This window comes from Macaca mulatta, chromosome 2, assembly GCF_049350105.2.
Source record: "Macaca mulatta isolate MMU2019108-1 chromosome 2, T2T-MMU8v2.0, whole genome shotgun sequence".
NCBI classification, from domain to species: Eukaryota; Metazoa; Chordata; class Mammalia; order Primates; family Cercopithecidae; genus Macaca; species Macaca mulatta.
In genome coordinates this window covers 22,673,844-22,701,182 of record NC_133407.1, presented here as the reverse complement: position 1 = coordinate 22,701,182, position 27,339 = coordinate 22,673,844, and the positions used below count along the sequence as shown (strand labels likewise).

General features: G+C 40.7%; 2 protein-coding genes across 4 annotated transcripts in view; one reads left to right on the top strand and one right to left on the bottom strand.

Moving 5' to 3' along the window:
- Nucleotides 1–9,366, bottom strand: part of NGLY1 (N-glycanase 1) — a 67,355-nt gene extending 57,989 nt beyond the window's left edge. For all 3 annotated transcript variants that reach the window (XM_015132298.3, XM_015132300.3, XM_015132302.2), the window contains exons 1-2: nt 9,215–9,366; nt 3,594–3,708 (exon numbers count right to left, since the gene is read on the bottom strand). In XM_015132298.3, the coding sequence (XP_014987784.2) occupies nt 3,594–3,708; nt 9,215–9,345 (246 nt within the window). In that variant the 5' untranslated portion in view covers nt 9,346–9,366. The remainder of the gene's footprint in view (nt 1–3,593; nt 3,709–9,214) is intronic.
- A 6,544-nt stretch (nt 9,367–15,910) lies between these two features.
- Nucleotides 15,911–20,354, top strand: OXSM (3-oxoacyl-ACP synthase, mitochondrial). Its single transcript, XM_001091681.5, has 3 exons — nt 15,911–15,976; nt 16,815–17,825; nt 19,914–20,354. The coding sequence occupies exons 2-3, from the start codon at nt 16,846–16,848 to the stop codon at nt 20,314–20,316; spliced, it is 1,383 nt and encodes a 460-aa protein (XP_001091681.1). The 5' UTR covers nt 15,911–15,976; nt 16,815–16,845; the 3' UTR covers nt 20,317–20,354.
- The last annotated feature ends 6,985 nt before the right edge of the window (nt 20,355–27,339 follow it).

Below are 27,339 nucleotides of genomic sequence, written 5' to 3'. Positions count from 1 at the left end.
AAAGTTAAACCCTTCTCCCATGATCTGGATTTTCAGGTTCCCCAGTGGACTTTCCCCCCTCACACTTCAGGCACTTACAGATTTTCCTCTGTCTCATGGAATTTGCAGCAGCAAGCTGCTTTTTTCAAAGGATCTGTGAAATCTTTTGGTTTTCCTGGAATGTTCCTGTGGCAGTTCTCAGAGCAAAAGTTCACGATGTGAGTTTCCAGGCACTGTTCTGTCAGTCCAACTGGGAGCTGCAAGTTAGTCCTGTCTCCTATCCACCATTTTCCAAAATCAGCATATTGAGGAGATATCTGCATTCCTACGTTTACTGCAGCACTATTCACAATAGCCAAGATATGGAATTAACCTAATTGTCCATCAACAGATAAATGGATAAAGAATATGTGGTATATATACACAATGGAATATTATTCCACCATAAAAAAGAACAAAATCCTGTCATTTACATCAACATGGATGGAAATGGATGGACCTTATGTTAAGTAAGCCAGATTCAGAAAGACAAATAACACATGTTCTCACTCATATTTGGGAGCTAAAACAACTGATCCCATAGAAGAAAAGAGTGATTGTAAAAATATATTACAAAATTAAATACAAATTTAAAAAAATAAAGAAGAGTGGAATGGCAGTTACCAGAGGCTTGGAGGGATAGAAGGGACTGGGCAATAGAAAGAGATTGGTTAATGGGTACAAAATTATAGTTAAATAGGAGGAATAATTTCTCATGTTCTACAGCACAGTAGGGTGACTATGGTTAAGAACAATTCATTGTGTATTTCAAAATAGCTAGAAGACAGAATTTTGAATGTTTCTAACACAAAGAGATGATAAATGCTTCAGATCATGGATATTCCACTTAATCAGATTTGATCATTACACATTTGTATGCTTGCATCAAAATATCACCTGCACCCCATAATGTACAACTATCATGTATCCATATAATTATTCTTTAAAAAGCCCACCAAATTTCTTTTTGGTGGTAGAGTTCAGTTTCAGCACTATTAGTTCTTCCTAAACTTAGCCACGCTGATAAAACATTTACTTCAGACAAGTCCTGAGATGCGATGTCTAAAGCCGAACAGAAACAGTATAAATTAGTCATATCAAAACCTGTTAATCTTTTCTGAAATTGTGACTCCATTTGCATCAAATACTACTACAAGTCTCAGTGTGGCCTGTTATTTGGCACTGGAGTGATCAACACTGGTTTGCCTGAGACTGAGGGGTTTTCTGGGATGTGGGACTTTCACTGCTAAAACCAGGACAGCACTGAGCAAACTGGAATGGCTGGCTATCCTACTCAGCACTCAAATATTTGCTGAATGAAAGACAAATCTAATTCTATTAAATATGTGACACTTCAACATGAGAAATGGGTAGAGCCTTCAGTTGCCATTTACTCAATTTTCCCAACCAATTTGAATCTTGAAAACTGGCACTTCCTTGAACAAGGAATTTTAAATTCTTTATGTTAAGATGCCTGTGTATCATCTACAATCAGATGACACCATAATTTATATCCCCAGCCTAGTCTCTCCTTTGGGGTTGTAAACTCATATATCCAACTGCTTGACATCTCTACTTGAATATTTGACAGCAAATTAGTCACAATTGTCCAAAGACAGGTGGTGGTTTCTCCCTTAAAACCTGCTACCCTCCAAGGCTTCTCTATCTCAAATAATGATACTCCCATCCAATTAGCTGCTTAAACCAAAACATAGATAAGTCCCTGATTCCTTCCTTTCCCTTATATCTTACATCTAAATCACCAGCAAGTCCTGTTGATTCTGCCACAAAAAGAAATCCTGGATCCATCTACTTCTCTCCATCTCCACCATCAGTACTTAATTCAACAAATCTTTATTGAATGCCTAACATTTCTAAGGTACCAGCATTATTCCAGGAGCTAGCAACACAAGGAACAGAAATGACAAAAAGCCCTGCCTTCATGGACCTTACACAAACCACTACCATTTCTTATTTAGACTAACATAATAAGCTTTCTAACTGGTCTCCCTGCTTCATCCCTTGTCCCCATCCCACCACCTCCAAGAATTCTCTTTACAGCAAGCTGGAATAATCTTCAAAAATATTTTTCCCTACTTAAAACTTTCCAGACTGGGCACGGTGGCTCACGCCTGTAATTCCAGCACTTTGGGAGGCCAAGGCGGGCAGATCACCTGAGGTCAGGAGTTCGAGACCAACCTGACCAACATGGAGAAACCCCATCTCTACTAAAAATACAAAATTAGCCAGGCTTGGTGGCATATGCCTATAATCCCAGCTACTTGGGAGGCTGAGGCAGGAGAATCGCTTGAACGCAGGAGGCAGAGGTTATGGTGAGCCGAGATTGCATCATTGCACTCCAGCCTGGGCAACAAGAGCGAAACTCCATCTCAAAAAAAAAAAAAAAAAAAAAAAAAATTCCCCATGGCTTCTCATCTCACTTAGAATAAAGTCTAAGTCTTTTGCCACAGTCCTCAAGACCCCACATGTCCTGGTCTCTGCCTCCCTATGCAGCTTATTTCTGTTTCACGGTTACTCCTGCAGGAAATCCTTTACACACATTAATCCTTCTGTCTGAAATACTCTTACTTGAGAGTTTCAGGTACCTGAGATCTTTCAAGTCACAGCTCAAATGTCATCTCCTCAGAGAGGCCTTCCCTGACCACTACCTGCCATGCAAAGTACTTTTTATTCTATTACCTGGTCTTATTTTCTTCTTTGCACTCATCTTGTTTTCACATCTACTGGCTGTTTAAACTATTAGAAATGTAAGCTCCACGTGAGATGGGACTATATCTACTACTTTGTTCACTACTGTTACTTCAGGGACTGAAATGGAACCTGGGGAGGCAAGCAGAGAGGCACGAAGGAAATTGAATCTTACATAGCAGCTCAGCATCTCTCTTTAACAATTTCTACGATTGCCTATTCTAACTACTACTGACTACTGAGTCTCTGTAACCTGTTCAAATTCTTTCAACACTCTACAAAGGAGAACTAGTTAAGGATATAAACATAAAGAAAATTCAGAATCTTAATAACTACTTTCAATGTGTCATAAAATTAAACTACACCACAAGATTCCAAAAGGTAACACCAAAATATTCGTTTGAAGTAAACAAAAAAACATACTGAGACTCCTCTCCTGTCACAGAAGAAACCCCTTCTGTGTGGTAACTGAACTCAGTTTTTCTGTTTACTTCAGACTCTTTTCATTTCCTACTAGAGACAGGTAGCTAGATCTATTAGTATTCACGTGTGCTCACAAATCAGGTTTTTGCTAAAAGCCTAAAGTGAACCACATTTGGTCCTGGGGTTGCATGTTTGACCCTCCCTTCTTCTCAAGAATTAAGACTCGTAAGAATTTCTCTTTGGAGCGTTGTTATACTTTACTGAAATTTTAAACTATACTTGCTGTGATTTTTAAATGTCCAATCAGTGAAGAAACAACTATTTCTACTGATTCCCAAAATGATAAATTAAAAAACATTATCTTATTCAAACAATTATTCACTAACATGATAACGACTGCTTTGTGCGTGAAGAGGGGAGAGGAAATCCTCGAACATACTTACCTCTTCAAAGCCCATTTCAAATAAACATTCAACAGCTCCTCTGACAGGCAAGAGTCTAGTAGAAAAAGCTGTGTTTCCAATCCGGATAGATCTATATTTTTCATCATTAGGGTTTCTGACAAAAAACAAAAGTTTGATTATATATGGTAATTTATATTTTTCATAGTGTTTTTGTATTCCTTTTAATATTTTATACTGGCTACATTCCTACATGGTAGCATAGGCTTGAACTTCAAATAAATAGGAAGCAGTCTGGAAAAGTAGTTCAATTTTGTGACTCTTACTTCAGTACACATCTAGCACCACCTCACTGTTTAATTTCACACCTCATAATATTAATGCTGCCACAAAGAAAATCCATGTGACATATTAAATCTGTGCTGTTAAGTCTAGACACCTTAATGAGTCTTTTAGGCTGTTTAAAAAAAAATCCATGTAATCTCTGAACAGGGGCAAAAAATTTTATCTGTTTTGTTCTGATGAATCTTCATCATATAGAATGGTGCCTGGCACATAGATGGTGGTTAACAAATATTCGTGAAATGAATGAAAGAAACTAAAAAGTTATATAAAAACAGATCACGGCTGGGTGCAGTAGCTCATACCTGTAATTCCATCACTTTGGGAGGCTGAGGCTGGTGGATCACGAGGTCAAGAGACTGACACCATCTAGGCCAACATGGTGAAACCCTGCCTCTACTAAAAATACAAAAATTAGCTGGGCGTGGTGATGCACACCTCTAGTCCCAGCTACTTGGTAGGAGGTAGGAGAGTCGCTTGAACCTGGGAGGCGGAGGTTGCAGTGAGCTGAGATTGTGCCATTGCACTCCAGCCTGGGTGACAGAGCAAGACTCCGTCTCCAAAAAAACAAAACAAAACAAAACAAACAAACAAAACAGGTCATAGTTCTTCAAAGACTTTACTTTCAACAAACATGACCTAGGTATACCTTTATAGTCACTTGATTTTCTTTCTTCCCTAAATCAGTGATTGTTCTTACTGTAAGTGAAAACAGTAAGTTACATTCTGTGCTGTTAAGTTTAAGGTACATTTTTTTTTTGAGGTGGGGGGTCTCCCTTCAGTTTAAAATACATTCTTTTTTTTTTGAGAGGGGGTCTCGCTCTGTTGCCCAAGCTAGAGTGCAGTGGTGTAACCTCGGCTCACTACAGCCTCTGCCTCCTGGGTACAAGCAATTCTCCCACCTGAGCCTCCCAAGTAGCTGGGATTACAGGGGCGCGCCACCGCTCCTGGCTAAGTTTTGCATTTTTTAAGTAGAGACGGGGTTTTACCATGTCAGCCAGGCTGGTCTCGAACTCCTAACCTCAGGTGATCCACCTGCCTCGGCCTCCCAAAGTGCTGGGGATTACAGGCGTGAGCCACCGCACCTGGCCCAAGACACATTCTCAACACAGTACAGCAATAAAAGGAAGATATAAATTTCTTTTACCATAATTAAGATTTTGAATAGCATACTTGAGACAAGAAACCAGCACATGAAAAGTTTTTGTTTGAGATTTTTAATTACTTTGATAAATCAGAAGAATTGTTTGAAAAAAACATTAAAAGAACATAAGGTTAAGATAAAGACAGTATTATATACAAAAGACTCTCAGAACATAGTTTAGGATGATAACTTTCATATCTGACACCAACTGCCTTAAAGTGATAGGACTTCTTTAAGTACTATGTTAAGGAGGATTCTGAGGCAGTGTCTGGGATCCACAGGAAGATGTACTTCCATAAGAAGCCATCAGCCTGGGGTATGGTATGGTGAGTAGGCAAATGCTAGCAAATGACTTATCAACTTTGTCCTATCTACACATGTTCCATAGGTATTCTGACATAAAAACAAAACCAAAAAGCAAATATTTTAATTTTATAAGTTTTAACAAATTTTGCATTTGTTTTTCACCAGTCAACTACCTATTGCCAAATGTCATAAATACTCAATGAATGTTTTTAAACTTTTCCCTAATTTCAAAAATCATGTAAGTTTATTACAGAATATTCAGAGACAAAAGCTCGAAATAGTGCTATTCAAAATGTCCACAGATTGGTGCTAATCTACAAATTATTTGCTACCCATATGCAAGAAGTACAGAAATCTTTTGTTTGTTTACAAGGGCATAAAAATGAAGCAAGAAGTACAGAAATGGAATGTTTGGTATATAGCAATTTGATACTGCCATGAAATTTTCAGTGTATTTTACAAAAGTTATTGGTCCATAAGGGATTGGAAATTAAAACAAAAACATTGTTCTTTACTGTATGTAATTTGAGAATCACGGATGGTTGTTAAATACAAAGAAAATTTTATTCTCAACTCTTTATTCTGTGTATTAGATTAGGGTTTCTCAGTCTCAGCACCATTAACACGTGGGACCTTTTCTTAGTGGAGTTTCCTTGAGCACTACAGAACATTCAGCATTCCTGGCTTCCATGCTACACTGTGTTACAAGTGAGCCTCTCTTTCTTACCACTTAAGAAAACTGAACTATAAAATAATCCTACATTTATCAAAGCTAGTTTTAGATAAATGAGGCATCTTTTCCTGACACTCAATGTATTTCACAGGGTGATAAACATGTCAGTACCACCAGGATGATATAACCTACTGGTTCAAAACTGCTTGAGCTATTTTAATCTATTCTTTTCCTTACAGCTTTCAGATCTCTACATGCTCGGTCTTTCTCTGGGCGAATTTTCTAGTTTCTTCCTTCTTTCACAATTGTTTAAAAATTCTTATAAAATACACATCCGTTCTCATATAGTTTGGTTTGTTTTGTTTTTAAAAAACAAAGTCTTGCTCTGTCACTCCAGCTGGAGTGCAATGGCACTATCAAAGCTCATTGCTGCTTAGAACTCCTGGGCTCAGCAATCCTCCTGCCTCAGTCTCTGAAGCAGCTAGGACTACAGGCAAGCCACCACACCTGGCTATTTTTTTTTCATGAAGAGATGGGGTCTCACTGTGTTGACCCAGCTGCAATCCTTCCACCTGGGGTGTCCTAAAGCCCTGGTATTACAGGCAGGAGCCACTTCGACTGGCCTTTGTTATTTTGATATATGTTGCTTCCATTTAACTATTGATATACAATATAGATTTTCCTCCTTAATTTCTAGTGAGATTTATTTATTTATTTATTTTTTGAGAAAGGATCTCACTTTGCCACCCAGGCTAGAACGCAGTGGCATAATCATGGGCTCAAGCCATCCTCCCACCTCTGCCCACCAAATAGCTGGGACTACAGGTGTCTGCCACCACGCTTGACTTATTTATTTATTTATTTTTAATTTAATTTTTTTGGGGGGGACGGAGTCTCGCTCTGTCGCGCAGGTTGGAGTGCAGTGGCCGGATCTCAGTTCACTGCAAGCTCCGCCTCCCGGGTTTACCCCATTCTCCTGCCTCAGCCTCCCGAGTAGAGTAGCTGGGACTACAGACACCCGCCACCACGCCCGGCTAGTTTTTTGTATTTTTTTTTGTAGAGACGGGGTTTCGCCATGTTGCCCAGGCTGGTCTCTAACTCCTAAGCTCAAGTAACCCGCCCACCTTGGCCTCCCACAGTGCTGGGGTTACAGGAGTGAGCCACCGTGCCCAGTGAGCAATTTTATTTTTATATCATCTGTGGACCTCACATTAATCTATTTTTCTCAGTAAAAGAATACTGCAAACAGGGTCCAGCAATGACAGTCACATCCAGTTCCTCAAATTCTATCTTTTTTCTTATTAAATATGTTGAGTAAACTGACCATGGTTTTGTGCATAGATTGATACCAAAGGCCTCACCCTGAAGCCCTCAAAGACTTAGAGGGCTGTAGGGACTTTAGACTTCAAACCCATCATATCCTCTTTCCTATCCCTGGAAAAGCAACGCACAAAGACTTTCTTAAACTCTTCTCAGCATTATTCCAGTGTGTCCACTATCCTTTGAGCTCACTGCCACACCCCTCATCTTTCAGAATCTTGAACCCGGGAGGCGGAGGTTGCAGTGAGTCAAGATTGCGCCGCTGCACTCCAGCCTCATCAACAAGAGCAAACTCCGTCTCCAAAAAAAAAAAAAAATCAGAAACAAGCCATTAGTAAACATTCCTAATGAAGATTATGATGTTAAATGTCATTATTTGCATGCAAAGGTTTCCTCCTCAAGCTAAACCTCAGCATTTTCGGTTTCACTAGATTTAAAGCAGAAGTGAGTCTTCATTACAAGGGCACCTCTTTTTTCTGACTAGTGGGGTTTAAATAGCTTGGTGGCTTTCCAGGCGGTAAGTCCCAGCTAATGGGCTCTGGAGAACCCAGCCTATCAGTTCATTTATGGAGTCCCTTGGCATCCTTGTACTGTGAAGAGCTGTAAGGCCCCAAAGGGTGAAAAAGGTGAGTTGAGAAGGTGTCACAGAGCACGAAGGAGGTCCCCACACAGGTCACAATTATGTAGCTGTGAACAGGCTATATGTTGCATCCTTCATAGCATCTGCCACAAAATAAGGGCTCAACATATTTTCCCTTCAATTTACTTTAAACATCATTACCATTGCCTAAATGAAATATTACTGACATGGATTTTAAAAACTGCACATGTAACTAATGTCTAAAATTGGGTCACATGAAACATAACCTTGAAACTGAGAAGAATTTCCTCTTAGACTTCATGATAATTTACCAACCACTTAATGCACCAGGGGCTGATGGGAACAGAGAACCTAATTAATTAATCACGGTGACCTGATAAATGAGGTAACATCACTAAAGCAAGTGGCACTCCTTTAACCTCAGTTCCATTTCCCTCCCCCAACACCATGTCTCTCCATTAAGACACATCATTTGATCTGCAGAGTTGAGATGGGTACTCATTCAAAATGAATAATCAAACTTGCCCCCCAATTCCCGAAATCTACAAGGTCCCCTAGACCTCTAGAAGTGCAATTTTGCTGACAGGAAAATGAAGCAAATTACTCTCATCCAAGGCGATTACCTCCAGGAATTCTTAAATAGTTTATATAGTAGAGTCCAGGTATTAATATAAAAAACGTAACTTCAAAATACTATAATGCTTCGATCAACAAAAGTGGGCAGAAGAAAACATTAAAAATTTTAAAACCCACCACTTCAGAAGCATTATGCTTTAGTACTCGGATAGTCTCAACATGGGAAGAAAACATCACTTTGTCAGTGACTAACTTCTGGTAAGTATGTGGAAATGTAAGCCACTCCGCTCGAAAAAATGCACGCAGGGGGAATGACACGCGCGGTGCGGTTACGGTTGTGTCCTGATATCTGAGGTCGTTAAACGACGAGAAGAGCGGCAGTGTCCGCAGCACGCCTTCCTACCTCTCCTGCGCCCGGCCCCGCTTCCGGGACTCCAGTCCACCCGCAGCACCCTGACTGCAGGTGCCAAGTCACAACTGCAAAGAAACTTCCTCTTCTCGAGCGGGGGTGGGACTTGGCCGGGTCCCGAGGCCCCTGGCTGGCGGGCTCGGACGTTAGGAGCAGAACCAGCTCCAGGTCCCGGTCTGTCCGGGTGTCGCTGCCCTCCGAAGCTCAGGCCGGACGCCCCCAGTCCCTAGCCGAGCAAGGCGCCGCGGCCCACCCACCCCGGTACCCGCCGTTCGACCCCTTTGCCCTGCACCTGAGGATGTTGTCAGCATAGGTGAGCAGCAGCTTGGAGGCCTCCAGAAAGGTCTCCGGGGTGTTCTGGCAGAGCTCGGCCACGGCCGGGGACGCCGAGCCTGAGGAGCTGCCCAGAGCCGCCGCCGCCATGCTTGAGCGCCAGCGGCCGCCGCCGCCCCTCGCGCTCCGTGTCCCACACTGAGCAGGCGCTTCAGCGCGCAGCGGCTACCGCAGCCACCGGGAGGGGCGGGGTCGGGGCCTGGGGCGGGGTCGGGGGCCTGGGGCGTGAGCAGGGCAGCTCGGCTGGGAGCTACTGCTGCCCCTTCGGGAGGGGCGAGGGGCTGTTCGGAGCAACGTTGGGGGGCCTCGGCCGGCTGGGGCGAGGTGCTTCGACCCAGGGTTGGGGCCTGGTCGTACAGGTTGGGGAGGGGTTCCGCAGGGAGGGCGGGGCCTGGGCGCCGGGGCTGAGGGGCGTGGGGCTGGAGGAGGGGGTTGTCGAGTCCTTAGGACGGATGAGCTCGGCTGGAGGGGAGGTCGGCTTTAGTCTAGAGGTACCGGGAGAATAGTGCTGGCACGTGCCTCTCAGAAACCCGGATCCCTCTGCGCCCCGGGGCCAGCCTAATCGATCCAGCTATTAAGGTGGAGAAACCGCATGTACCTCTCTCCTTTCCCCACAAATAAAACGACCTTAGCGCCTTCACTTCGCAGATTGTCAGGACGTTCTACATAGATGTGGATGAAAGACCCCAGAAGGAAGGAGCAACAAACGTCAAAAACAAAACCATGGCTATAAACTCTGCTGGGTTTGTTACGTGGATTCTTTTCAGAATTTGGCGAATGACTGAAAATCTAAGTCCCAGCTCAACTAGTATATGATTCCTCTGTAAGGAAGTGTATTTTTAAACCATAGGTTGCAACGTAATAATGGGTTGTGGATTCGGTTTACTGCGTGGTGACCAGCGTAAAACACATGCATAATAATTACGCGATATTATAGAATGTCGGGGGCGGGAAGGGAAGAAAATAAAAATTTGCATCCCACACAGTAAGGGTAAGTATTATTTTGTGACTTGTTTTTTAGGTATATCATATGATCAAGGTCTTTTATTCCTCTTAGAAGATGCATCCCTAACTACTTTAATCCAGTCTCTGCCCCACCATGTCCTTGAAAGTGTACTTTACCACTGGCTTCCTTCTTTGCAGAAATCCCTTTTCAACCTCACCAAGTATTTGTCTTGACTTTATTTCTTAAGATAAGTGATTTGCCTGAATAACTTCTTTTACATTTCTTGATGTTTCATCTGTTGGCTTTTAAGACTTGAAATTTTCTTCCAGAATCTCCGAGCAAGACCCTAAGCTATGCCAATCCACTTCAATGACTATTCGTCTCCCAGATATACGTACGCTTTTAATAAATATGTAGATCTTTGGACCAGCTTCCAAGTATGGTGTGTTCAACAGAAAGTAGTATGTTGCTAGCTTCTGTAACTAAAATTTTCAGTGGCTTAACACAAGAGTAATTTCTTTCTGGCTCATATAACAGTTTAATAATGCAGGTGTCATAATGTCAGTGGACCCAGTCTCCTTCCATCCCTTAGAACAGGGGTCAAGAAACATTTTTCTGTAAAGGGCCACATAGTAAGTGTTTTAGGCTTTGTGAGCCATAAGGTCTGTCTCAACTATTTAACTCTGCCTCTACAGTTGTAGCTCCACAGACAATACTTGAAAATAAATGGACATGGTTATGTTCCAGTGAAATTTTATTTACAAATCCAGGCAGCCTGCTTGGACAAAAAAAAAAAAAAAAGTCACACCTACTTTTAACCACATAAGCCCAGAAATGACATACAGCATTTTCTCTACCATATCATTGCTAAGAATGAGGCCTCATCAAGATAAAAGAGGGTATTTCAGTAAGGCCAGATTTACAAAAAATAAAAATAAAAATAAAACATAAAAAGATAAAAGGGGAGAGTCTGGGAAATGTAGTCTCCTATAACTACACAATGGATTGGGGGCTTGGGTCTGGGGATATAGCTATCACAAACTTTATTCCTCTTCATTTGGGTTTCTTTTTTCCATTGATACATTTATTTATACTTTACTAATTATATGAGAATAATATATATTATACAGTATTTGTGACTTTTTAAAATGCAACAGATTTTTTTTTATATTTTTCCAAATAAAAATTTAGGGGCTGGACATGGTGGCTCATGCCTATAATCCCAATACTTTGGGAGGCTGAGGTAGGTGAATCGCTTGAGCCCAGGAGTTTGAGACCACCCTGGGCAACATGGCAAGACCCCATCTCTACCAAAAAAAAAAGATAGGAAGATTGTCTGTATACAAAACACCAAAGTGGAAATGCTCTGGTATTGAAGCAGAGGTGTCAAGTAAAGGGCAGAAAGCTGCTAGCTCAGGCTTCCCTCTGACAGATAGAATGGTCATAGGGTACTTTTGTGGGGGAACAAAATGACTTGTTTATCTCTTCATAATAGTTTGTTTCCTCAACTAAAACGCTATCTCATTGTAAGTTATCATTAGTTTTGTCTTCCCTATTTGATTAAAAGTCTCTTATGCCACCTGTCTCAGACTGCTTTGCACACAGCAGATTCTGAATAAAGAGTTGTTGGTTAATCACTTAATGTAGTCACACAATAGTGAATCCCTATATAAATTCCTGAAAGACTTCAACCCCTCTCCTTGCTGATGGTTTTTATGGAGGTTAACTTTTTAATATCACCAAACCAATCCTGGGAAAAATTTAGAGAGTTCTTTTTTCTGTTTTATTAAAGAATAGCGTTAGCCAGGCGCGGTAGCACGCCTGGAGTCCCAGCTACTTGAGAGGCTGAGAGGCAGGGGAATCACTTGAACCCAGGAGGCAGAGGTTGCAGTGAGCTGAGATCGCCCCACTGCACTCCAGCCTACGCGACAGAGCAGGACTCTCTCTCAAAACGAAGGAAAAAAAAAAAAAAAGAACAATGCCATGATATGTCAACTCTAAAAATGATGTTTTTAATAAAAGTGAAATCCTGGAAAAAAATATCTTTATTTTGGGACAAATATAAATAAATAAAATAAAATAAAAGAACAAGAATTTCAATGCTGATTTAGTACTAGACCATTCTTTGGTTGTTTGAAACAACGATGGGTATAAAAGGTAGGGTAACTTACTCAGCTTTTCTAAAGGAAACGGAAGAATTAGAATATCTCCAACTTGACTGAAGTGGAGGAAGCAGCCAGGAAAATGAGAGACAAAGTCCCTTATTATAATGGATTCCCTTAATAGCTTTATAAATGGCGGTATTCAAAAGAGATTATAGTTACTCAAGAACTTTAACGGAAGTGTTACTAAAGAGTTATTTGGAAGGACTTAAATTTCAGATGATTTTTTTAAAATGGTGATTTCTATGATTTTATGGACTACATTTTTATCACAATATTAATGCTATGGCATTGGTTTTCGCAAAAGTCATTTGGTGAGATATGCACAAAAAGTGCATGTGTACTCTCAAATATAAGGATAAATGTTGATTTATTCATTCCATAATTCACTTATTCATCATATATTTATGAAGTGACTACTAGTTGCTCAGCACTGTGAAGGAGACAAGTATGGTCCCTACTTTCATAGAAGTCATAAGTTTAGAGCAGTGGTTGGACAAGCAACAGCAGCATCAGCAGGAAACTTGTCAGGAAAACAAATTCTGAAGCTCCATCTTTAAAGGTGGGGCCCAGCAATCTGTGTGATAACAAGCCCTTCAGGTGATTTTGATACACGGGAAACTTTGAGAACTACTAGTTTAGAGGGAGGGAAATTTCATTGAGAGCTGCAGTTTCAGTGAGGGGGGACAATTTGAACAGAGGCCTTAAATTGAGAGGTTGAGAAGGTGAGAAAGGAGAGGACTTGCTAGCTGTGAGAGACTCCCCACCCTCCTTAAATCATGTACAGTATCCTAGTAATGTTTCCTTCTCAACATCTCCTGTATCTCTCCTTGCCATTGCCCTCAGAGCCTCATCGTGTTGCGTCCATTCTTAACTTTCTTCCTTGTGTCCATTTCCACATCCTTCCAATCCACCCTGCTCATTTGTGCAACAGTGATCTTTCTAAAGCAGCCATCTGATCATGTTGTTCTCCTGGTAAAAAGTTTTCTATGGCTCCCTCTACCCACATTCTAAAGTCAAATGGTGTCAGGAACCAGGCTGGTAACTTAAATATTTTAAGTGGCTTTGTTCAAGACAAAGAGGAGTAAGAGAGACTCCGGTGAAGGGAATGAGAGAGTTTACCATGTCCTTTCTAGAGGAGTTTAGAATCAATAAAAGAATGTTGCACTCCAAATTATACCATGGAGGCTAGCATATGCTCTCTGAACTACAGGATTAAATCCAAAGTCCTCAGTATGATACCCCAGGCTTTTGTGACCTGGGCCTGTCTTACTCTCATGCTTTTACTGTTGCTTTGTCCCACACTTCAAATTTGACATGGGCCACATACTTAACTGTTTGTGGAAGATACCATGACACTTCATTTCTCCAGGCCTTTGTTCTACTCTTCCTGCCAGGATGCCCTTTCCCACCCAATTTACTAGACAAATATTCATTTCCAAGATGTAGTTCAAGGATCATTTCTCTGAAGCCTTTTCTGATTTTACAAGGTAGCACAGACCTCATTGTCCCTTTTGTGTTGTAATAGTTCCGCTACAGCACCTGTTTCAGTAGTTTGCACTTACTTGTTTCTAATGGGTTGACCATGAACTTTATTAGACCATGAACTTCTTGAAAGCAAGAGCCATACCTCTACTCATTTTTGCATTCAAACTTCAAGCATCGATAGGAAGAAAATGAATGGTTGTTGACAATACCAAAAGTACAGAGATGAGAAAAGTTAGGGTCAATCAAGACATGTATAGTATGAAAATCAGTTTGCTGGGTGGAAAGCTCAGTAGAGAATGGGAGCCATAACTGGAAAGATAGTTTTGAATCAGATTACAAAGAATTTAAGGCAGACCTAAAAAGTCTTAATAGGAAGGTAGGATAAGCAGAGCCCATTTGAAGATTTTGGTGCAAGAAGACACCATGGGATTGTAGCAGGAAATACGGTACCAAAAACGTAAAGCTATAAAATATCATAAAATTTCCCACCCTTTTCCAGATCAAAGGTGATGAGGTAGATACAAAAATGATGGTCTTTTTACTTTTTTGAAAGATTTTAATTTGTCACCTCTTAGCCAAGATGATTTGTGATATTACAAAAGAAATAGCACATTAAAATTGTATGTTTCATATGAGTTCAGCTTCAGAAAAAATATTGTAGGTATTTTCTCACTATTATTTTAAAGACAGCAATGAAAAGAGATCAAGTTTAGGTACTTACTCATCAAGTGTTAGTTTTTTTATAACACATGTGTTTAATTCTTCTTAAAGTAACTCTATTTGTCACTGGATGAGGATCATACTAGAGGTGACTGGTTAGGCCTGGGACGAAGGTCAAACTGGATTTTGCTTAATTATTTTAAACAAAATAGATTTCCAAACTCATTTAAATCCAGGACCAACCTGGAAAAGCTAAGCTTGACTCACATTCTTCTGTAGGGGTAGGAAAGAATGCAGAGGACTCTACTTGGAAACAATGGCTTCAAGAGGCATTGCCCAGAAAGAAACATAAATATGACTAGAAGGTCCAGATGAAGATTCTATGGTCAACCATTTTTCTAAAGAAGAGCAAGGACTAAACACGCCTGGGATAGCATGTGAAAAACAGATGTTCAATGAATACCATCTTGTCGACTTCTTGCCTTTTTTACTTTTTCATGTTGTATTTTCCCTTTATCGATTTGCAATCCGCTCTGAGCAAAGTTAATGAATTTTTCAGACACTTAGAAACAAATGTCTCCAGTGTTACAATGGGTGTGATATTTTTAAGTATTGTCTCGAATCCGGTGATAATTTTTTTTTTAAGTGAAAGAAGTTTATTAGGAAAGTAAAGGAACAAAGAATGACTACTCCATAAGCAGAGCAGCCTGGTGACAACTTTTAAAAAGTAAAAACTTTACTACAAAAACATTTGTTTATTGTAGAAAAGCTTTATTAAATAAAGCTAAGCAAAAATGAGGGAAAGATCACAATCATTATATATCTTGCAGCTCTTTAAAGAATTATTTTTGAAAAAACGGATATATACTGTTTTGTAACTATGTCTCCTAACAAATAGTCTCAACATCTCATTAATAAATATTCACCCATAGAGTTATTTTAAACGGCTGCATGCCATTTGGATGTACCACAAGATACACAACAAATTTCCTGATGTTGGCCATTTTGGTTAGTTCTACTTTACTCACAATTACTAATAACGTTCCGAGCTATAGCAATAACTTTGTGACTGCAGTCATTTCCTTAATTCTTTCTTACAATTCCAGTAGAATACGATGGTGTCCCTTCTCCGACAAAAAGGAATATTTGGGCATTATCACTGGCAAAGAAAAATGCCTTTTTGATGGGTGAAAATGCTATCTCATCGCGTTATTTGCAGGTCCTTAATTATCGGCGAGTCACTGAGGTTCCGAGAGAAGAGTCTCTGCTAAGGCAAACAGCGACCCAGCCGCCTCCCAAGGTCTGACCTCCGCCAAGGTGACGCGGCGTAAAGTCAACCGGCGGAAGGGGAGTCGAACGGGATGCGTGCGCGGGAGCGCGCATTAGCGTGCGCGTGCGCGTGCGCTCGAGCGCGTCATCGCCTAGGACAGTGGCGAGTGTGTCTGGAGCTGTAAACGTGTTACAGGTATCGCTCGCTACCCTCCTCCTTCGACCCTCCTTTCCTCCTTTACAGTCAAATCAAGTCGGGGTTGAATTTCGAGAGGGAAGTCCGAGGACTTAGGGCCTGATTTCTTTTTCTGTCGCCATGCTTCTTCAGTTGTGTACATGTGTGGTGGTGACTGAGAGGCAGTACAGGGAGTGACTACGCCCTATTACTCCCGCCCCTGGCCTTTGTAGTACCCTTGAAGTGATCCACCAGTCCTAACCCCTCCTTCCACAGATGATTCAATTGGAGAAGTTTAGAGGGGTGGAAAGACTCGCCCCCTTCCCCCAGTCGCAAGCTTGGACACAGAGTCTGTTGCCAACCCACGTATCCAGACGCTCAGTCTAGGGCTCTTGGCCCTGGGTGGCGTTTTGAAAAGGCTCGTTATCCTTAATTATTAAAGATTGATAAAGCCCACTTACTTAAGATAATATGCCCTGAAATGTGTTTTCTGTGCCACTGACACCAGAAATGCTATTTAGAAGAAGTTATCAGTAATCCTGACAAAGGATGCTTCCTGCAACTCATATCAGGCTGGAGGTGCCTTTATATTTTTCATTGAATTACTGTTTTGGTGAATCGAATGAATCATCAATTCATTTATTTGTCTTCAAATGTCTGAGGGCACTTACAGTCTAGAAAAGGAGATAAGTTTAAACAGGTAGTTTGATGTTAAGGTATAAATTGAAATTATGTAACATTTTCCCTGTGTTCGTTAGCAGCTCATATCAAGCACCCAAAGGAACACCTTGGATGTCTTTCCTTAGGCCCTTAAGCTATATAAAAGAATACCTCCTGGGTGTGTTGTGGTCTTTTACAGGAATGTGTTTCTGATCATCTGAATCTCAATCATGTCCAATTGCCTGCAAAATTTCCTGAAAATTACAAGCACTCGTCTTCTGTGTTCAAGATTATGCCAACAGGTAACAAGAAGTAAAAGGAAGTTTTTCGGAACTGAGCCAATAAACAGATTGCATAGGCGAGTTGTCATTACCGGTATTGGCTTAGTGACTCCTCTTGGTGTTGGAACTCACTTGGTTTGGGATCGTCTTATCGCAGGAAAGAGTGGAATTGTTTCACTGGTTGGTGAAGAGTATAAGAGTATCCCTTGCAGTGTTGCTGCTTATGTGCCAAGAGGCAGTGATGAAGGTCAGTTCAATGAACAAAACTTTGTGTCCAAATCAGATATCAAGTCCATGTCTTCTCCCACCATCATGGCCATTGGGGCTGCAGAATTAGCCATGAAGGATTCTGGCTGGCATCCTCAGTCAGAAGCTGATCAAGTGGCTACTGGTGTTGCAATTGGCATGGGAATGATTCCTCTTGAAGTTGTTTCTGAAACTGCTTTGAATTTTCAGACAAAAGGTTACAATAGAGTTAGCCCATTTTTTGTCCCTAAGATTCTGATCAATATGGCAGCAGGCCAGGTCAGCATTCGATATAAACTCAAGGGCCCAAATCATGCAGTATCCACAGCCTGTACCACAGGAGCTCATGCTGTGGGAGACTCTTTTAGATTTATAGCCCGTGGTGATGCTGATGTGATGGTGGCTGGAGGTACAGATTCTTGTATTAGCCCTTTATCTCTTGCTGGGTTTTCCAGAGCCCGGGCTCTGAGCACAAACTCAGATCCCAAGTTGGCCTGTCGACCATTTCATCCAAAGAGAGATGGTTTTGTAATGGGAGAAGGTGCAGCTGTGCTGGTGCTGGAAGAATATGAACATGCTGTTCAAAGAAGAGCCCGGATCTATGCAGAAGTTTTGGGCTATGGACTCTCAGGTGATGCTGGTCACATAACTGCCCCTGATCCTGAAGGAGAAGGTGCCTTAAGGTAAAAATGGGTTTTTTCCTTCAAAATATTTCTCCAAATAAGACACTTTAATGGGAGTCCCAAATTAGGGAAAATTGTAGTGTCTGTCCTTGGTGTACCGAATCTCTATTGTTTTAATTTTTAGACTAAACAAGATTATTTAATTCTTTGCTTAAGATATTTGAAGTATTTCAAAGCATTTGAACATCCTTACAAAATTGCATTTGAGTTAAAACCAGTGGAGTTGCGAAAAAGACCATGTGTGCCTTTGCCAACTTTTCACGCCTCCATTTGTGCTTAAGCATCAGTGTGCTCCCTCACAAAGTCCTCTTCTTTGACCCTTCATCAGACTTGGAAAGTAAAGTCAACCCTTCTAGATGTGTCTGGTCTTTGCTCCATTTCAGCAGGATTCTGTTCTTTTCAACAGAATTCTGTTCTTTTCAAATCAGCACTTCTCAAACTATAATCACTTAGGGATCTTATTTAAAATGCTAATTCTGATTCTGTAGGTCTAGGGTGGTGCTTGAAATTCTGTTTTGTTTTGTTTTTTTAAAGACAGGGTCTCTCTTTATTGCTTATGCTAGTCTTATCTCACTGCAGTCTCTAACTCCTGGGCTCAAGCAATCCTATCACCTCAGCTTCCTGAGTAGCTGGGACTACAGGAATGCACCACTGAGACCAGTTTTTGTTTTTGTTTTTGTTTTTTTTTGTAGAGATGGGGTTTCACTTTATTTCCCAGACTGGGAGATTCTGTAGTTCTAACAGGTGATGGTGATACTGCTGGTTTAAGGACTACATTTAAGTTAACTGTTATAGATTAGTGCTTTTAAAATGAAAATAAAAAAGTCCCTGATAATGTGTTAATAGATAGCTAATAGCTATTAAATCATACTATGTTTTACTTAGTTAAATTAGCCAGAGTTAGCAACCTTTTCTGTAATGGGAAAAATATAGTAAATATTTTTGGCTTTGTGGGCCATGGAGTCTGTCGCAACTAATCCATCTGCCATTGTCATGTGAAAGCAGCCTTAGACAGTATGTAAATGAGTGGGCATGAATGTGTTCCAGTGAAAACTATTTACAAAAATAGGCATCTAGCCAGGGCCATAGTTTACCTACCCCTAAATTATATGTTTGAATTTTTATTTTGTTTTTGTTTGATTGTTTTTCTTTTTTCTTTTTTTTTTTTTTTTAATAGAGTTGGGGTCTTGCTCTGTTGCCAGAGCCAGAGCTGGTCTCAAACTCCTGGCCTCAAGCAGTCCTGCCTTGGCCTCCCAAAGTGCTGGGATTACAGGCGTGAGCTATCATGCCTGGCCTACTTTTGAATTTTAGTGAGTAGTTGCTAGTGCTAAAAATGTCAAGCATAGTAACAAAATGGATGAAGAAATGGTTATGTTCACAGGAAACCTTTCAGCGTACTTCAAATTATACCCTGAACTGGCTGTTAAGAAATATATATACACACAAACACACATACATACCTGTATATTTCTCTTAGGAACTAAAGGAAGATGACATCCAAAACGTTTTCAGAGGTTCTTTCAGATATATTTTTTTACTCTTAAGTTTGTTTGGCTTAGATTGCCTTTGTAATTTTTTGTTTAGAATTCTTATGGCCTAAATAAAAGAGGATTTTGAAAGGTTATTTGAAACAATGGAACAGTAGATTATTGGGAAGTATGCCAAGTTTTAAATTTAAATGTGAAAAACATCATAATTACAATTCTCATAAAAAATTGCCACACTCCAAAAATCCCTGGAAGAAAAATTATTCTAGTCTTGAGTCAAGATGATATTTTTTCCCCAAGGAAAAATGCCAATGCAAATAAATGAAATTATATTTTATTTGAGATTATACAATCTTGCATTAGCTTGTGTGTTTAACTCTTGGTGATGAACCAGTCCAAGGTAGTGAGTGTGACTCATTATTCCCGTAGAGATGACATCCTAACTCACATGGTAATCCAAGATGGCATTCCATTACTAGAATAAGGGATTCTTTTCATCCAGTGTACTTGGATACCTACATTTGTTTCACATAAGCCATACAGATGAAGAGACTTTTGTTAAAATTAAACTTGGTCCTGATGTCTTTTCTTGTTTTATTAGGTGTATGGCTGCTGCTTTAAAAGATGCAGGTGTACAGCCTGAAGAGATATCCTATATAAATGCACATGCTACTTCCACACCATTGGGAGATGCTGCTGAAAACAAGGCAATCAAACATCTCTTCAAAGACCATGCATATGCCCTTGCAGTTTCCTCAACTAAGGGAGCAACAGGACATCTGCTGGGAGCTGCAGGGGCGGCCGAGGCAGCTTTTACCACATTAGCTTGTTATTATCAAAAACTACCACCTACTTTAAACCTGGATTGTACAGAACCAGAATTTGATCTCAACTATGTTCCACTAAAGGCACAGGAATGGAAAACTGAGAAAAGATTTATTGGCCTCACCAATTCCTTTGGTTTTGGTGGTACTAATGCAACACTTTGTATTGCTGGAATGTAGAACAAATCATTTGTAATTAAATATGAATTTTTAAATGTTATATGTGAAGAAATTATATATTTATACATTGATACCCAGATATCCTTTATGTTAGGGTTTCTCAACCTTGGCACTATTAATATTTGGGTAAGATGATTCTTCGTTGGGAAAAGGGGGATTGTACTGTACATTGTTGGGTGTTTAAGGCCATCCTGATCTCTTAATCTATTCCAATAGCACTCTCTTCCCCAGTTGTGACAACCAAAAGTGTTTCCAGATATTGCCAAATGTTTTCTGGGGGACAAAATAACCGCCATACCCCACCGCCTATGAGAACCATGGATCTATATTTTCCTAATACTTTAGGTCAAACAATTTTCTATAACATTTGAGCTGCTCCTGTCCCTTTCAACTCCTCTTTGCTAGGCAGGGTTGCTATACTGTAGAACTCCAGGCATACCATTTCCATACAATACATAGGAAGGAATATAACAAAGTTTGCATCAGCATTCTTTGAGTAAAACTGTCAGCCAGTAATGATCTATTTACTCCTTAAACACCTAGCCCTCTTTTCTTCATATTATTCATACTGTAATTCAGTATAATGAAATTTCTCTAAACTCCCAAGCATCAGTTCTCTGAAAGAAGAAACTGAAATTGATTTGACATTTCTTATTCTTTTTGTCTTTATGTTGGCACCTAGTGATTAACGGAGATAAAAAATCTTTGGGACGTGGAGCAGAAATTGTTCGAGACTCGGGCCACGTCCCCTTGGCTCTCCTAACTTTTTTGAAGCTTTGCTAGTTTCCTATGTTTTCCCAACATCCTACTACATGTGTTGGTGGTCCCTCTACCTCTCTGCCTTGTTTTCTCTAAAGCCAAGGGATCTTGTTCATCCCCAGCAGCCTGGAAGTGTTGGTAGAGGGAAGGGAACGTATTCCCCAGAGGCAATACTCAACCAGTGAGGGATGAGGACAGTTGGTGGCTAAGTGCCTCAGCCTCCTTTCAGAAGGGTATCTGTGGTTCTCCACAGTTCTTCCCAGGGTCCCCAGTGAAACAGAGCTTTAGTTACCCACAGTATTAGCTAGCTCTAACACTTGTTCACTGGCTTTTATTTTCCCTTTCCCATCCTCCCTGATTTTTAATCTTGTTCCCAGGAATCACCTCCCAAACAAACCGCTTTTTCTCAGGTTCTGCTTTCTGGGCAACTCAAACTAAGGACGTTTATGTTGTAGTGGGGTTTATATATCACTGGTATAGAGTGAATAGGGGATAAACAGGATGTGTGTATTTCTGCTGAAATGAATAGAGTTTCCCACATTGCAATAGACTGGACACATTGCCTGCCCACTGACTTTCACTGTAGTACTTTATCCCCGTTATGCCAAAGGCTCCAGCTGTGTGTTCATAGAACTATAATCGGTTTTAATTTTCATGAGCACACATTTATTCATTCAACTGAAGTCTGTTGGGTGCTAACATAGACCTGACTTTGTACTGGTCACCAGTGATGAAGAGAGTATGTCAGAGAAGGTTTCCTAAAGGAAACTGAGGCTGTAAGGGTGAAGAGGTCTTAGCCAGGTTGAGGGAGAAGATAGAGAAGGGAGCGTGTTCCAGTCAGAGAATTCAATGTGGGAAGGTTTAGAAGTCACAACATTTGTACTAAACATAGGTACGTATACCCTGAGATGGATTAGGAAATAATGGCAGAAAATCTGGAAAGGCAGGTCACAAATAACTACAAGTTTTGTTCAAGGCAGTGAGGGTAATAGGAAGCCATTTAAGGTTTGGGATGGTGTGATGGCTTTGTAATGTGTCGGTTTGGCTAGGCTGACCTACATTTCACAGCATTCCTTTTATTGTATGTTTTTGGTTAGGGTGGGCCGTAAGAAATTCTTGTGGGAGATTTGGAGGATGGAAGTGAAGCAGCAGCTATTTTGTAGCTCATGCATGTTACTTATCTGTTAGCTCATGTTGGTGTGAGACTGGCTGAGCCTTCAACTGCTTCACCTTTCCCTGGATCCTCTGTCAGTTTCCCTGACTCCTGGACCAGGTGTGTGTTTAGTTCCATGATAATGAAGGACCTGACCTTCTGCCTCATACCACCAAAGTCAGAGGCCATGAGAACTGACAGATTTCTTTCTGTCACTTTGTGGATTCCATCTTGTTACTGGAATTTACATCCGTCTTCCCTTCCCAACTGCCTGCCCTGTGGACTTCAAACTCCATCATCGGAAGATAACAGGTGAACATAACTGCATTACAGAAACTTTAACCTGTTCTCACAATTGTGTGGTTACACAAACTGTCAAATTCCTGTAGCAGATATCTATATCTGTCTTAGTGGTTCTATTTCTCTGAGTCAACACTGACTGATACATGTGAAGAAGAAGGGGTTATTGGGGCTGACATAATCATATTTTCTTTTAGAAACATCAGCCTGGCTGCAGAGTGAAGAACAGCTGGGAAGGAAGCTTTATTCCCATAAGGGAATACAGTCAGACGGTGTTGCAAAATGTAGGTAAGAAAAGATGGTGGCCTGGATGAAGAAGAATATTTTGACCCAAGTTTCTTCCAAAATTGAAAATCATGTGTTTTTAAAAAATCAACTTTACCAGGGCATAATTTATATATAAAATACATTTATATGCCATTTTAAGTATATAGGTCAATTAATTTTGATAGAAGTATGCACACACGTGGAACCACCACCTCAGTCAAAGAACATTTCTGATACCCCAAAATTCTTTTTGCCCCCTTTGCAGTCAGTGCCCCCAGCTCCAGAAAATCACTGAAGAACTTTCTGTTACTATAGGTAAGATGTACTTTTCTAGAATTTTAAATAAGCGGAGTCATACAGAATATAACCTTTCGTGCCTGCCTTCTTATAATATTTTTGAGGTTTATCCATGTTATTGTGTCAGTAATTCATTTCTCTTTTATTGCTGAATTTTAAAAATTCTTTTTTTTTTTTTTTTTTTTTGAGATGAAGTTTCGCTCTGTTGCCCAGGCTGGAGTGCAATGGCACAATCTCAGCGCACTGCAACCTCTGTCTCCCGGGTTCAAGCAGTTCTCTTGCCTTAGCCTCCTGAGTAGCTGGGATTACAGGCACCTGCCACCACGCCCGGATAATTTTTGTATGTTTAGTAGAGACGGGATTTCACCAATTTGACCAGGCTGGTTGCAAACTCCTGACTTCAGGTGATCCACCTGCCTCAGCCTCCCAAAGTGCTGGGATTACAGATGTGAGCCACCACGCCTGGCCCTAAAAATTCTTTAATCAGTATAGATACCCTTGACTTTTACTCTTTCCTTAATCCCTACTTAGCTTATTTTTTTTAACTTTTTACCGTCACTGTTTTTTTTAAAAAAGAATATGTATTGCCTTTTGAACAGAAAAAAGACAGGATTTCAAAAAAATTACAGAACCAAGATAGTTTCTAAAGCAAACAATTCTTCTGCCCCAAATCACAAATGTACAAGGGTTTAACAAAGGACCTACACACACACGTGCACGCACACTTTTATAAATATTATTTAGATTACCAGAAATACTGCTAGAAATTTTGGAATTTCCTGTGATTTAGTGCCGTGAGTATATGACGAGTTTTGGATCCAAATATCCTAACCTTATCCCCAGGGTCTTTATATTTATGGAAGAAATAAAACTTCAGATAAAAATTATAATAGTTGATTCATATGTTTGTTCAGGTCTTCGGAAGCAGACATCAAAACAAATTTCTGTGCAAGAAACTTGTTGTGAAGGATAGAGGGAGAGAGCAGGAGAAGGCAGAGAGATCTCTCCTTCCCACAACTAGGAAGGAGAGGGGCACAGGAATGAAAGGATTGGGTAGGAAGGGTGGCAATCTGAAGTGCCATTCTAATAAAGTTTTGGCCAGGCCAATGGGCAGTTTGCAGTCCAAATCTCTTGTTAAAGGAGTTCCACATCTCTCCAGAATGGTCCTGCATTAGGACTCATACCACGCGTGGTCATTGGCTGTGAGCTGCCCAGGCACAGCAGGAGATCTGAACTGTCCATTTTTCATGGCCATTATAATCTACCCCTTGCACCACAGAGACCTGTTTCTCCAAGCAGGTTCATGGGACAGCTCCTTTATGGTTCCTGTGGGCCTCTCTTTCTGAGGAAAAATGTAGATGAGGGTGGTTAGTAGGATAAATAATAGCCTCTGAGGCTGCAGTTGGTCTCAGGTCCACAAATGCTCCTCTCTCTAACCCACTATTCATTCTAAATTCCCCTTGCCCTCAGCTATCGTTTCTTTAGGCCTTGGTGGCTGGGTAGTATAACCCAAACCTTCAGTCCTCAGGAATGTAAGCCCTTGGCAATCATACCATTCCCTTTTCAGACAGTGGCAGCTGCGTGTATCATAGGGCACTGGGATCAGGAGGCAAGGAAATGCCAAGATACCCACGTAGATCATCTAGCTTCCACATATATTCTCCCTGTCCTAATTGTGTGAACACAACACTACCTTCTCTAGCGGATCAACTATCACAGTTAGTATGTTGACTTCATGGTTCCTGGGCACAAGAACTCCAAAGTGTCCTAGTGGCATCTACATCTTGTTGTTCAGGGTAATACTTGCGTCTCCTGGCAAGAGTGCATATCCTTTGGAGACCAGGACTTCCCACTTAAATTATTTAGTTAGCTTAAATAAAATCTTATCTAGTTGCAGTAATACATCTCTGCAAAGCCAAGAACTGCAAAATAGGAAGTATGAAGTTCCTTATTGTGATTGAATCACTGGAAATGACAGTAAGTGGGGCCATTCATGTTTTCCAACTCCCTTTGTTTCTAAACCTACATGTTCTTCTTATTGCAGACTTAGCCCCATATAAAAGTTTTTGATGTAAGCATGTGCTGCATCTTGAGGATGGCACCACATCCAGTCAGAGTTATCACTGAGTTGGTGATTCAGGTGTGCATTTAGAAGCCAGTTCTAGCTTCTTTGAGGCTGGCTTCTTCTGGATGACGTAATATGTGATACAAACTATGGAACCGTGGTCATAGGGCCATCTTACTTGCTGTGCAATAGGTCCCCCTGCTCAGGTGCTATGTCATAAGGGATTCCATGCCTGTGGATTATTTATTCCATAAGCTTGCAGATAGTGGTGCTGGCTCAGGCTCTGTGGGTAAGAAAGGCAAACCCACATCTGAAATAGGTATCTATCTATACCTATGAAGATGAACCACAGGTACTTCCTTTTGAGCTAGGTTGGACACGCAGAGGCAGCAGTAGTGAGATATCTTGGTAAGTGGAAGTCCATATTGTTGAGCCCACAGGTAGCCTTCATTTCTGCCACTGTAGCCTCTTGATTCATATGCCTTTCATGTAAGTTATATGGCGGCCAATGACAAAGGCTGGCTACTGTCAGTTGGCAAAGTCATTTTGTCTACTTGGCTATTTAGTCCCTCTACTATGATAGATACTTCCTGGTAGGTATAATTGTGTGACGCAGAAGTCTTTATCCTTCATTAAGTGTCTATATGTCCATCCACCTGCCTCTACTCAAGATATGGTTCTGCTCTTTCAGTCCTTTTCCTTCTAGACCCCTGACTGAAGGCTAGGCCTGTGGACACTTCCCAGGAATTTTTATATATGCTTACTTCTTGGGCCACTTCTACTGTATGAAGTGAGTGATCAGATGAAGCTCTGCCTATTGAGAAGATTTTTCCTTCCCAACACCTTTCAAGGCTACCCCTTGAAGGTGGCTGTGATGCAGCTGCCATTCATTTTCTACTTGAACTACTACAAGACATCTTTAGGAGGTAGAATCAACAGGATTTGGTAATTGATACCTTCACCTTCCCCATCTAATTCCTTGCTTCTTAATCTTCCCTATTCTCCATCCCCACCTAGATAAATTCCACCAGAGGAGGGATTTTTGCTACTTCTTTCACTGCTATAGTTCCTGTGTCTAGAACAGTACCTGGCACAAACTTGGTCTCAACAAACATTGATGAGTGAACAATGAATGAATCTCAGTATATTGCTCCACCAACCACCTAGAGCTCAGATCACAAGACTAGTAAGAATCATTCTTGATTTCTCCCTTTTTATCTTTCCCTTTCCTAATCCTTCAACAAGTCTAGCCAATTATATTTTCAAAATATGCCCTGAGTAGTCACTGTTCTCCATTTCTACCACTGTTATCCTTTCTTCCCTGAACTGCAAGCACCAACTTTTTGGTCTTCCTGCTTCCACTCTCCATTGCTTTCTAAGTATTATTCATTCTTGTAATAGCTGACAAATTGATCTTTTACAATATAAATCAGATCATGTTATTTCCCTACTGAAAATCTTCTGATGGATTCCCATTTGACTTAGGTCAAATTCAAACATCTTACCAAGGTCTATGAGACCTCACAGGACCTCCCTCTCTAATCTCACCTCATACTGCTCGTCTTCAAGCTGTGCTGGCGTATCAGCATGTGTATCCTCAAAAACACCAAGCTTATTTCTGCTCTTGTATGGAACACATTTTTATTTATGTGAAAATTACCTTCCTCTTTCTATTTGAGTTTCAGTACAAATATCTCTTCTTGAGAGAAGGCCTTCTGTAGCCACCAATTCTAAAGTAACCCCTTTTGTTCCTTCTCAATCCTTCTCCATCCACATCCCAGTGGTTTTATTGAACATCTCTTTGCTTTTCCAGAGTAGTGCAATGGGAGAAATGGGAGACTGGGCTTGATAAGCCTGGATCTAAATCACTGTCACTGAGCTTAATTTTTTCATGAAAGTAGATTCAATCTGTAAAATGGAGTCAAACCTGTTTAACAATGGTTTTCAGACTCAAATCCAGTTGCACAATATACTAAATATAATCTTCACATCTCTTTCACTGTTAGAAATTATCTTAAGGAAAAAAATATATCTTTAGGACTTTTTTCTCCTCTCTAGTAGTATGTAAGCTTCATGGCAGAGAGATCTTATCAACCTTGTGAACAAGAATAGTATTCCCAGAACTCAGCAAAGTATGTGGCACACATGTGTACACATATATACGTACACACACAAGCACATA

What these genes read in the sequence shown, in the direction of transcription:
- OXSM (XM_001091681.5), top strand. Translation starts at nt 16,846, where the DNA reads ATGTCCAATTGCCTGCAAAATTTCCTGAAAATTACAAGCACTCGTCTT. An exon ending in GAAGGAGAAGGTGCCTTAAG is followed by an intron (nt 17,826 to 19,913) that starts GTAAAAATGGGT and finishes TTGTTTTATTAG; the next exon opens with GTGTATGGCTGCTGCTTTAA.